Source organism: Chrysoperla carnea, chromosome 3, assembly GCF_905475395.1.
Source record: "Chrysoperla carnea chromosome 3, inChrCarn1.1, whole genome shotgun sequence".
Taxonomy (NCBI): Eukaryota; Metazoa; Arthropoda; class Insecta; order Neuroptera; family Chrysopidae; genus Chrysoperla; species Chrysoperla carnea.
Window position 1 is genome coordinate 25,084,997 of NC_058339.1, and position 13,810 is coordinate 25,098,806.

At 29.0% G+C, this 13,810-nt stretch overlaps 1 protein-coding gene across 1 annotated transcript in view; it reads right to left on the reverse strand.

Moving 5' to 3' along the window:
* Positions 1-2,874: 2,874 nt before the first annotated feature.
* The window catches only part of LOC123296655 (NAD(+) hydrolase sarm1), a 31,094-nt gene continuing 20,158 nt past the window's right edge, over positions 2,875-13,810 (reverse strand). Inside the window, exons 5-10 of the mRNA XM_044878218.1 lie at positions 9,666-10,052; positions 7,675-9,077; positions 6,627-7,173; positions 6,077-6,243; positions 3,267-3,593; positions 2,875-3,055 (exon numbers count right to left, since the gene is read on the reverse strand). Of these exons, the coding sequence (XP_044734153.1) occupies positions 3,332-3,593; positions 6,077-6,243; positions 6,627-7,173; positions 7,675-9,077; positions 9,666-10,052 (2,766 nt within the window). The 3' untranslated portion in view covers positions 2,875-3,055; positions 3,267-3,331. The remainder of the gene's footprint in view (positions 3,056-3,266; positions 3,594-6,076; positions 6,244-6,626; positions 7,174-7,674; positions 9,078-9,665; positions 10,053-13,810) is intronic.

Consider the following 13,810-nt stretch of genomic DNA (forward strand, 5'->3'; position numbering starts at 1 on the left):
GTTTTCTTTTAAATAAAATTTTATTAGGTCAATTGTTAGTTATCTATTTACATCGTTTTAAATCGAAACAGTTTAAGCTTATCCATTAATGGTTTCTTTTAGATATGGTTTTACAATTTTTTTTTGTCACCATCGTCTTTAGCGCATTTTTTTATATAAAAATAGTCAACAAACTGGCCTTTTTTAATTTTCTGACGGAAAAAATGTTTGTCCAACTCCCATATAATACTGGAAAATTTCATCGGTGAATTATTTTTAGATGATATAGATTCTTCTTGGGCAATTTCATCCAATTCCAAAGTTCGTACTAATTTAGTTATTGAACAAAAATAACTTTTGTAATGAAATCTAATCTAATAATGTATAGGACGGATACCGCAAATGGATCCTTAGCACCTAGACCAAGGAGTTCTCTGTGTCCTCCTTGAGAAGAACCTGTGAAAAAAGCGAGGTGTGCCCGAGTAATATGCTATTTTATTCATATGAAGATATAGGATTCTGTCGTGGCCACCACGCAGAAAGCCCTCAACTTCTCCGCCGGGATCTAAAAACAGAACGAATTTGAGAACTAGAAAATAGTCACCACTTGCGATATGTAACGTCAAATATGCAAAAATCGTTAACTTGTCGCAAAAGTTTATGCGATGGGTATTTTTCAATACATAGACAAATAGTTTCCACACAAAGAACATGATTAATATCGATTATCGACATTAAAAAGAACATTTTCGATGGATATTTATCTTTTAAACATCGAATAAAAGAGGGAATTTAAGTATATTTAAAAGAATCCTTAATCTGACTTTAAAACGATATGTAAAACTTTTAAATTTTCTAACAATAGACCTGCATAATAAAATAAACAAAATATTAATTAACATAATTAATATTTATATTATAATTAAATTATTTCTAATTTTAATGATTTTTTAAAATCAAATATAATTCATATAAATAACTTAAAATATAAGTAAGTAGTTAAGAAAATATGAATCCGATGAGCCAATTTAATTGTATTGATTCGTTGCCTTTTTTTTTTAAATGTAGTGTGTGCATTTAGTACTTTTTTTTACTGACTCACCCATTACATAAATATTCCTATTTTGAAAATATTTAATTTTATTAAATATTTCACTTTTATAAAAAGTTTTAAATTAATATAATTTTGAAAATTATATTGGTAAAAAAATTTCGACCAGATCCGTTTACTTATCACCAAATTTTTTCAAAATAGGGTTTAATATTTTTCTAAATATACAAATTAAAATAGTTTTTTCTTTTGTTAGTTCTTATTAAAAATGGTATAGTAAAAATATATTTTGTGCTTTTAAAATATAAAAATTTCTATTAGTGTGACCACGTTCAGCCAAGAAATAAGTTGTAATATTTTATTATTTATGTACACTGACTTCTTAATATCTTTGTGTCTAGTTCTGATTCTTGGTTTAATGGTAACCAAACTTGAAGTAATAACACTTCAAAATTAATAAATATTAAATGAATTTGAGTGTTTCTAAATATACCTGGCAAATTTCATGTTATTTTAGTCTTTCAGTATCACACTCTCTATGTGATTCAATTAGCTGCTATATAAAATTCTAAAAAAATAAAACCTTCAAAAAAGCTTCCAAAAATAGTTAACTTTTTCAATAATTTATTTAGAAACACTCTGCGTCCGTAATATCGAATTTCGTCTGTGAGTACATATTGTTATTATCAGTCCATAAAATAAGTCATATGTGGTTAAAAAAACCTACCAAAATAATACTAGCGTTACTGTAAACCTCTTTAACACGGTGGCTAATTAAAATTATCGCGTATCCATCCCTTTAAGTATTGCTTTAATATTTTGACCCGTTGATTACGAATTTTGAGGAGGACTTTTTTTAACAAGGCAAGTTTTGGACTATAATTTAAAAAGCTGAAAGCATTTTCATTAAAAATTAAAAACCTTGAAATAATCTGAAGAACTTAGGCAAACTCAAAAATTTCATTTTTTAAGATTATTTTTGAGCATTTTGTTAAAATATATCCCCTTCAGAAAGGTATCAAAAACGCAGGAAAATAGTCATTTTAAAAGCTGAAAAATTATTGTGGGAAAATATATCCTGAAGGGGATATATTTTCCCACAATAACTTTTCAGCTTTTAAAATGACTATTTTCCTGCGTTTTTGATACCTTTTCACCTTTTCTTTTACGAATGATGGAGCAGATAATGGGATAAACAATTGATGGAATCACTTTTGTACAAACCCGCTTTAAGATCTTAATCAGCGAATCAAAATATTAAAGTAAAACTTGAGAGGGGGTTCAGGGTACTCGAAATCTGGAACGAAATCTCATTTAGTCGCCGTATTACTTATTTTATAACGTTTAAAATAGCAGCCTTTTTAAACTAGAAAAGCAATTGTCTTCTCGTTTTACTTTTTAATAAACGACCTCACTTTATTCACACATTTATCCATAAAATTCTTTTTACGTTTCGATAACGACGAATTCGATGGCAATGACGATAACGACCCTTTGCTGGTATTTATCGTTGATTTAGTATCTTTATTATCTGATGTTGATGAATTACTACAACAATCATCTTCATCTAAATTCTGACAACTTTTCGATAAATATTGTTGGTGTTTATCATCACTGTTACTTGTATTATCACTTTTATTATCAGCTAATTCTAAATTATTGGACGGTTTAGCAGCTAAGTGTGAATTTTCATCATTTATTGTTAAATCTATATTACTATCATAACTTCGTGATAATCGTTTTGTTTTTGTTGATAATGGTTCATTTTGTTTTGTTTTATCTGTTGTTTCATCGTTTGAATTAATTTTTGGATCATTTAATAATTCATCTAAACTCTTTGAACGTTCGGTAATATCAACAAAGGATTCTTGTGGTTTGTTACTATTGTTTATAATATTATCATCTACACTGGTTTGTTGATTTAATTTACGAAATTGTTGTTGTTTTGTATTTTTATTTATTGGTGGATATACGGGTGGTTTACCCATTAACCATTGTCTAGATGGACTTTGTCCTTTATACAACCTATTTGGAAAATAAAGAAAAAAGAATTAGTTTTTAATGTTTGGAATTTTGTTATTTTTATTATATAATAAAGAAATTAGTGATATCCATTTTATAAAAGGATAGAAACTGATCATTTTCAAGTTTATATCATCCCCCATAAAAATAATAAAGTTGTGTTTTCAGTACTAGCAGCTGGAAGAGTAACTAATAGCTTTAGATAAAAACTCACCTAGGCAGTTTGGTCGCACCTGGTACATGATGATGATGATAATTACCATTTTTGCTGCCATCTAGTCAATCTTTACCACCTCCACCACCTGAATTTCCATTAACGTCTTTACCACTACCACTATCATTACTATGCATGCGTTGATAGTTTGGTGGTTGTCGTTGTTGAATTGATGGTGTACCAGGTGTAACATTATCGTTTGATCCACCGCTTCCACCACCAGTTGATGTGACCGATGTTTTAGATGATCCACTTGCACCGGATGCACCAGTTCTATTATTCATTAATGAGCTACTGCCATCTGCACGCATATCACCACGTAAAAATCTAAATCATATTTTGAATTAATATATTTAATTATAATTTCTTATTTGTTTTTGTTTTTTTTTGTTTTTTTTAAGTTCACAATTAGTAGTCCTGTTATTATGTGAGTTTTTTTTAGTGAGTTAAAATTTTTTAATTGTTATGCAAAATTATTTACAAAGTTGGTTTATTATATTTAATTGAGATTACAAATTCACCACCTATAGGCTAAAATAATTCACCAGAATGTTTTTAGAAGGAAATTAAAGAAAATTTAGCTTAACAATTGAAAAAAGTAACATATACGACTCATGATTGATATTTTTTCTTAAGTTAAGAAGCCTGAATCCGAATAGTTTTTAAAATTAAAATATTTTCATTTTTAAGTGAAATGAAATTGAAATTGATTATTATTCGGAATATTGAAATTGATTATTATTCGGAATATTCGGAAAATAATTTCTTCTTCAGACAAACTAATAAATAAATTTAAACATAGTATATTACACATCTAGAAAGAAAAAGTAAACTTGTCTCAGATCTTATGTTCGATGTCGCTCGAGATGAAGCCGAGGGTGACAACATGAGATCTAAGACATTCTTTGCTTGCTCCCGTAATGTGTATACTATTTTTCTGCTGTACGGAGGAGGAAAATGGCAACTTCCTTTTGCGCAGCGGGACGAGAGTTGTCACTTTCCGCTCGTAGGGGAGAAAAATTATTTTCTTTTTTTGTTAAACTATCAAACTTGAGTATGTTAATTCTTTCGAATATACAATTTCATTACAATTTTATCTAGTAATAAAAATTCATATTACTATCAGTTTTATTAAGAAATGAAAAAAAGTAGTAAAGCACACAACACACCAATATTATTGAAAAATATTCAAAAAAATAAGCGTAACCAAAAGAAAAAAACCCGAAAATTAATTCAAACCAGATTATAATAAATATTAATTGTTTAGTTTAGTTTTATAATTTATTTTATTTATTTAAGATAGTTCGTGAATTCATTGCCAATGAAAATTTAATTGTAACAATGGTTTAATGAAAGTGTATTTATAAGTTCTACATATACTAAAATTTGTAGACACCAAATTTTACCAAAATTTAACGTTTTTTAAATACGCAAAATAACAGTTTAATAGCAAATTGTCATTTTTTGAATTTTTATTCTGATTTGTATATAACGCAAGAATTGAAATTAGTTTTTCTTGACTCAAACATTTTATGTTGTTTAATTTTTATATTTTATCCCGTAAATCTTTCTCCATTTTTACACCATTGCTACTGTAGCAATATCGAAATTTTCCACCAGCTATGGTTTCGTTTATAATCAATTACGATGAGGTTGAATACTTTGTACTTTATAAAATGGCACTTCAAATGGCTTTTAGAAAAATATAAATTATTTTTCCGTAGATAATTTTTTTAAATCGAACTATCTTAAGTACAATAGTAGGATAAAATTTCTTAGCTATATACAGAATGGCTCTTATAAAGATTTTTAAAATACATATTACTGATACTGTAAAAAATGAAACATTTAAGGTTGCAATTCTAAGGAACAATCTAATTTTTTATTGAACCCGACTCAAGATATTCGTAAGAGTGTGTAGAAGAACATGTGTAGTCATATTGATTAGAAAGTGTGCTGAAAGTATGCGCGCACTTAAAAGTCATGAAATTTCTAAATCTCACCGTTTTTGAGATACAAGTGGCAAGACACAAAAAAGGTTTAGAATAGCCCAAAATATAAGATCCAATGTCATTAATCAATTTCATGATTTTTCAGCGGAATTTCAGCAGAACAGCAATTGCTCAAATTTCATGATTTATCAACAGAATTAGCTTGAGCGAACTTCTAAGCGCGTGCATTGTGTAAGCACACTTTCTAACCAATATCACTTTATTCTATACACTCATACGAACATTTTGAGCATTTATGCAATCTTTTGGCCATTATGCGACTTCATTTCATCGATTATAAGTCTTCATATTTCAAATATGGCTTAAATAAAATAATATTTTTCCGGATAAAATCTGTTTGAGTATAAAATAATAGAGCAAATTATCTTTATATGATCATTACTGTATAATTCTTATATATAATTATAAGTTACATCGTAATTAATAATGCTAAAGATAAATCTTCCAATTAAGTGTTAGTTAATTAGTGACTTAAAATTTGTTATGAAATCGTTAATAAAAATTTAACGATTTTGATGAAAAAATTATCTTTAGTATTCCATGTTAATATAATAAATATGTACAATTTTAATAAATAAATGCATTATCACCCGGAAAATAGTTTGTTATAACAGCATTTCTCAACAAATTATTCTCAAAACTAAACTTATAAAAGTTTAAATGAAGAAATTAGGAAGACTGGTAATGTTATGAAAATTTGTTGAAAAACGCTGAGTTATATAAAAAAAAGTTACAATAAATAAATAAATAAATAACGTTAGTTTGAATTACTTTAAAACTCTATGATTACTAACATACCGTTCTAATTTTTCAATACATGCATCTTGATAATCATGTATCCAAGTGACACCATTAAAATGGCATACAGCACGCATATCTTCTGGCAGTTCTTCTGGTTTAGGCCATTGGAAATTATCAAATATTGGTATAATATTACATTGTGAATTTAATGCAGCTACAATTTCCTGAAAATTATATACATTTTTCGATAATTTGTCAATTGTATAAATTGTTAAGGTGGTTTCATGTTAAAAATTAACTACGTCAAATTTCAATCGCTTTTTATTTTAGGACTAGCCGAATATTAATATCTAAGTCTTCCTGATTATATTACACTTGATTCGATATTATTAAGGGAGTGGAAAAAGGATAGAAATCGTTTACCACCCCCTAAACATTATCCGACATTAAGGAATTAATATTACGAGAAAAACAATGGGGAAGTATTACTTAGGAAAGAACAGGCTAGAAAAATAATATTAAGATTTAATTTTGTTCATTACTTTCGATACTTTTTTGACAGAGTGTACTACAAGATATTTTAAATATAAAGGTACTTAGTACTTACACGATGAACCCAATCCTTGCAATCATGATCATCAATACATCGTTCTAATGCTGTTGGTGTTAATACTAACAAAAAATGTTTTGCTTGTTTAATACTTTGTAATAAATTATTATCAAATTTACCAGCCTCTAAACGTTCAACATCAATAAATACACTAAAACCACGTAATTGTAAATGAACTTTTAACAATGATGCAAGTTGTGAACCATTCGAACGACGATAACTAACAAACACATCCAATGATTTATCATTATCATGTTGTGATAAATATTCATTAAAAAAGTATGGTGATGTTGAATTATTCTCTGTGTTACGTATTGCTTCTAATATACGTAATCGATGAATTGAATTTGTAATACCACATTCATGTACTAATTGATCTTCACTGATTTTACGTATTGAATCTTTATCAACGCCAGCATTTAACATTGAATATGTGTATATACTAAATTCTGGACCAATTGATTGAAGGAAACCATTTAAATTACCAACATCTCGTGAACTATAATCAGCCATCTTTTTTAAATTTTGTAATTCTCTAGTAAATCTAAAAATATATACAAATATTTATTAGTTACTATCACTCTTATAAAGGGAAGAAGGGAAATAATGGTATCCAATTGGTACCTAATTAGCTGCAAGAAAACATCTTTTGAAATCAATTTTTGTATAACATCGAAAACTACGAAAATATGAACGATTTAAATGTACAAATGCAAAGAGAGGAAAAATAGCACGTAGTGACGTCATAGCTTACAACTGCTATAGAGCCTACATATCAAAAGTTGTTTTTGAAATCGAAATCAGCACAATAGCCTATTCACAAATACAATTTATGAAAATTTCTCCCGCAGTTGGAAAGGAGGAGGAGCTGCCACAGTGGGAAAGAGGAGGAAAATATGTCTCATCTATCTGTCCTTGTCCAGCTTTTGCCATGAGCACTGCTGCTGTTCTTAAACAGCTTATAAAGATAACATGGAGTGGTGGCCGTGGATGGGCAAATGGACGTGGAAAAATAAATAAGAAAATAATAAAACATTGAACTCACCTTTGTCTTTGTATACCATTAACTAAACCTATATCACAACGTAAATTTTCTTCACTTAATTGTAAAAGTAAATCACCATCAACACGACTCTCAACGAAATTACCAGCATAATCATTAAAACCAATTTGCTTAACCCATTCACGCACATCATCTATCGACCATAATGGTACTTGTTGACTTAATTTATGTGGTACTTCTTCACCCATCAATTGTAATGCTTGTGCTGCAAACTTCGATGCAACAGCATTCGGACACGATGCCACTTTCTTTAAGGGTTCAATAGCGGCAATCTCTTGGAATATTTCCGTATTTCCTTGTTGTTTTTTAATACCAGCTTCCATACAAAAATGGAATGCTGCCAAATTTCTAGCTTCCTCACGTTCCGAACTTAATACCGGCAACAAGCGTTTTAACCAATTTTTACTTTGACCATGTGCATGTGCTGAATTTGATTTAGCAAAATCGAATGGATTGTGTGATGTTACAAATGGTTCAACTAAATCTAATGTGCCCGATTTTAAAACAGCTGCTTCAATTTCTTTATTTGCGACTAATACTGCAATTGCTAAACATGCGTAATATTTAATATTATCATCATTGTGGAAGGCTAGTGGGAACAACCACATTGGGACTTTTCTTTTAATCATTTTCTCTTGATTGTCAGCACCACCGTATAATGATAGATTTGCTAACGCACCCGCACAATGTCGTAATGTTTCAACGTCATTTTTACGACACTCAAATAATACTTTATCCAAACCACCAAGTTGTATTACGTCACTACAAGTGGCTTCGCTATGTTTAAATAAATGTTCCAATATTCCAGTACCGATACGTGATTTATCGATTTCATTTGATGTAATACAAAAACATGCAACACCCACAACTTTATCTAAACCATTTTCAACGACATGTGCTCGATTTTCAGTTGTTAAACATTGTTCTAATAATTGTGCCGATGAATATTGTAAATTTTTATCATCCACAACACAATTTGCCATTAACAAATCTAAACCTCCACAAGTACGTAGTGCGTTACATAATGATAACCCTAATTCATGACCATGCTTTGGAACAGACCATGCTTTACGTATAATATCATTAATTTTATTTAATATTAATTCTGAAGAAGGTACTAATAAATTATTTTTTGTCATTAAACTATTAGCTGTTGAATTTCCTCCAACTGATCCTGTTAGTTGTAGCTGCTTTTGATTTTCACTTTGTTTTTGTAATAATTTGAAGAATGTATTTAAACATGTTGAATACTTATGTATTGCACGTTCTACGTCTTGTGTGTTGGAACTTGAACATAGATGGTCTAAATCGTCAAAATTTATGCGTAACATTTCATCGTATTGTTGAGTTTGACTACAATGTGTACTACTGCTGGTACTCATCATCTGTAAGAAAAATTTATTTGTTAATATTTACAATGTGACTGTGAGGGTACATAAAAGTTATTAGGCTTATAAAATGAGATACTGTAATGGAAGACATATGGGCGTCTCAGATAACTACAGACATAAGAACACTAAAATTCCTAGATACCATCTATGTATCTATGTAACGGAATCTTGGAACGTGATTTTCATCCACTTTTAACTATTTATTTAAAAATAAACAGCCTTTTGTGAAAAAATTTTTCGTAAACATCTTTGTTTTTCCATGGTTCGAACTAGGGATAAGCTTAAGTTTCCATTTTCTTAAAATATATAAAAGATAAAGAGTTCATATGAAACTCATCCAATAATATTAAGGGGGTGAAAGAATCAATTTTCGTGGAAAAATGTGTTTAGTAAAAATTTTGTTTCAAGAGATTTAGATTCCAAAAAGGAAACAAATTCTTTAAACTTTTCTTATTTATAAAAATAAAACAAGAATTGATTTTCAACGCTGTCTACATAGGATATTTCAACAATTAACTCAGTCAATTGTTTAAATTCGAGTTTGTACACGAATAAGATCTGAAAAAAAAGATCGCATCTTACTTGTTTTTGTTGTTCAGTCATTAATGATGATGAAGATGATGTTTGATGATGATGTACACCAGTTGTTTGTTGTTTAGTCGTAATTGTTATGTTCGATTGTTGTGTTGATGCTGCAACTAATTTCTCATGATTATAAACACTTGATGCGGTAACAGTTTGTCGTTGTTGCTGTGAATGTGATGTTGTCGCTTTCTTTTCAGCAGTGATAAAACTATCGTTCTCATTATCGATAATATTTATACCATCATTACCATGTATTTGTTGATTACCACAACCATTTGTTAATATACTACCGTTTGTACCAGTTAAACGTACACTAGCTGCACTACGAGCTGTTGCATGCATATCTTGTTGTGTCATTTCACTTGTCTTTAATGAACGTTGCTCCTATAATAGAAAAAAAAAAGAAATTGATTGAATGAAAACATGAAAATTATCTCTATAACATTATTTAAATATTTATTCTCTGTTACTCTAAGCAGTAACCAACATTTTGTATATCGGCTTATTACTTTATTATTTAAATTTCGAAGTTTTATCGTTGTAATTGAGCCACCAGAACACAGAATAATACAAAAATTAATTTAAAAAAAAAAAAAGCAAAAAATCCCGACTGAGTTAAATAAAAACTGAAGAGAGAAAAAAAAGTCGAGTAGTCCAGTAATTTCTCGATACTTGGATGCGAAATTTGGAATTTCTCGGTTAATATGTTTTAGAAAATGACTTTTGTTACTAATTCTTATACTTTCGACCTAACAGTTTCATTTGTAGGCTTCTATATCTCGAAAACTAAGCAAGAAATCTAAAAATTTTAATCATTTTTTTTGCCTAATTTCTTCGAGTTCTCACATACAAAACCCATATTCTAAATCGGAACCATGTTAAATATTCAAATTTTGATTATATCTCCTTTAATAAGCAACGATTATTTTATTAATTAATGACTATGATTCATTTTTGATAACAAGACATTGAGATACTTTAATTTGTCACAATGACATCATTTTCAAATACATAATCATACATTTTTTTTTGTCTATTTAATTTCATAAAATGAAATATTTACTTAAAAAATCTAATTCGTTTGTTGGAAGTATGCAGCAGTATGTATGCATTCTAATAGTGAACACGGAGTTTCTATCACTGTCAAGGTCTATGTAATTTTTCTATTAGATTATCAATAGTCTCCGGGACAGCACCCTTTTTGTTTAAATGATCAATACATACTTGAAACTTCGTGAGTGGATTACTTTTGGCGAGCCTACTAAACTTTCTTTTTACGACTTTTTCGAAAGTGCTTTATTTTCAAATGAGCATTATAACGCCATATTTAAGTCATCGGTCTGAAAAAACGCAACAGGGAATTTATCGGAAACTATGACCACTTGATATCATTACTAATTATTACATAAATCAGCATGATCGAGGTGGTAGACAAGCACATCGGAGCTGTATTTTTGTCGGAAAAATTATTTTATTGCTTAATAATTATGAATGTTATCAAGTGGTCATAGTGTCCGACAAATTCCCTCTTGCGTTTTTTCAGACCGATAGCTTAAATATGACGTTATCAAGCTCATTTGAAAACGCAGCACTTTCGAAAAGAAGTCGTTGAGAGAAAATTAGGTAGACTCGCCAAATGGAAGCCACTCACGAAGTTTCATGTATGTATTGATCATTTAGCAAAAAGCATGTTGTCTCGTGGACTATAATTTATCAGATAAAATTACTGTACTGAATTTAATAGACAGTTAATAAAATTACACTCAGCTCGAAAAATTGAATATTGAATCTCTTGCATACTTAGCTAGTGTGAGTAAAAATTGTTTGTTCGCTAACTTGTTTTTAGAGCTGTAACAAAACAAACCGTATGTACCGAATATCGAGTAATGGGTGCGCCATCTAGTACCGAGTACTGAAACTTTACCACGCTACCACGTTTTTCTATATATACGTAAAATTTTCATTCAAGAATTTCGAAAATTTTGAATAGAATGAAAAATAAAATTTCAAATAATTAACATTAAAAAAAGTTGTAATAACAAATAAAAATAAATTTGAAAACCTGTTGCTGTTCTTGCAGTAGTATTTCGTATTTCTTCAAATAATCTTTGTAAGCACGAGCACCACGTAATGACATTTTTCAAGTAAAAAATTTTGTATTTCTTTAGAAAATTTAAATAATTGTATGACACACAAAATATAAATAAATCTATATTTAAACTCTACAGAGACTTAATATCAACGTTTAAGTTTATTGCTGTGTATTATCAAAAAAAAAAAAAGAAAGAAAACATCAATTTTTTTATTTATTTAATATTTATTTTATTCTATGAGAAAGATTATTTCAAAAAAAATTTTAATGTGCGGTTGCGTATGCGTGCAAATTTATTTGTAAATATTATCAAGTTAATTAATTAATTATCAAGGTATACAGTAACTTAATGTGCATCTCTACTGACAATCTGATTGAGATGAATACAATCTGAGGTCTAGTAAGTCAGCACAACAATTCTAATATACACACAAATTAATTAAAAACTCATGAGAAGCAGAGCTCCATCACTAATATCATATTTCCTCGTCATTTAATGTTTCTTATTGTTTATAGTATATTAAGTTTAGTCCCAAGTTTGTAAAACTTAAAAATATTGATGGTATAAACAAAATTTTGGTATAGGTGTTCATAAAATCACCTAATTAGTCTATTTCCGGTTGTCTGTCCATCTGTCCGTAAGCACAATAATAACGCAAAAATGAAAAAAGATATCAAGCAGAAATTTTTATAGCGTGCTTAGTACGTAAAAAGTGACTTGTTGTTCGTAAATGAGCAACATAGATCAATTGGGTCTTGGGTTCGTAGGACCCATCATGTAAACCGTTAGAAATAGAACAAGAGTTGAAATGTAGAAAATGTTCCTTATAAAAAATAAACAACTTTTGTTTGAAACATTTTTTTGTAAACGTCACTGTTTCCCCACGAGGGCGCAAATTTTATAGTATGTATTATATGGGAATATCAGTTATGAATGTGTGGCTACTAAGAGTGTCTTCTTTACTTGACGTCGAAAATTAAACGGTTGCGTCATCAACACTGCCTATACATGATATTTCAACAATTAACATAGTATTTCAGTCAATTGTTTATTTTTATTTGTTTTATAGGATTTTTCTCCTGATGTAGAAATACCGAGATAATAAAGGGCTAGGAAATTGAGACCCCAAAAGGTACTACATTCTACATACTGATTCATTTAATCCTCTATCTCAATTGGGAGAAGCTGTAAAAAGGACCCTGCACGATTAGATAGGAAATGTTTTCCTGTGAAACTTTTTTAAACCGACCTCAAATTGTTCTTCGGATCGTTCTGATCAAAAGCTCTCACGGCCACAAACTTTTTAAACGAGTAGTTTCCAAGCTACCGGGATCAAAGCTACTTATGTACTATAGTTTAGTATATGACTACCGTTTTAATAACGATGAATCGTACAAAGTCAAGTATACGCAAACCTTAAAGAAAAATGGGATTAAGCTTAAGTGATTTGGATAATAAACTACCTTAAGTTTTAATGTACCAACCACCTTAATATAGATAATACAGATAAGTGAAAAAAAATTAGATTGATTAATTATAATTAGAGATGTGATGTATTACTTATCTCATTTCATAAATTAGAAAACAGTAAATACATGTATAAACAAACCGATAATGACGCTGAAGATGGTGTCGAAGGTGTAGGTGGATGCACTTTGTTTTTAAATTTACAATTATTATTATTAATATTATTAATAACTAATTTTAATGGTTTATTAATTGGCATATTTGATTGTCCAGTACTTTTATAAACACCACTTTTCACTGGCCAAGGTGCAGACATTATTAATTGAATATTTTAAAGGGACTACAATATTTATATTATCATACATATAAATTTTGACCTGTGACGTAAATCAATTTAAATATGACCTCGATGTTTTAACAACATTGTTTGAAAATTTATTTATTTGAATTGTTGTAACTTTTCTCCTATAAATCATCAATAATTTGATTTTTTAAAAATTGTGTAAAAAATTTCCAATTAATTTAAATTATTTCAGATATTACATAATTATTATTGATTACTAATAATTTCCCACTCTTTTT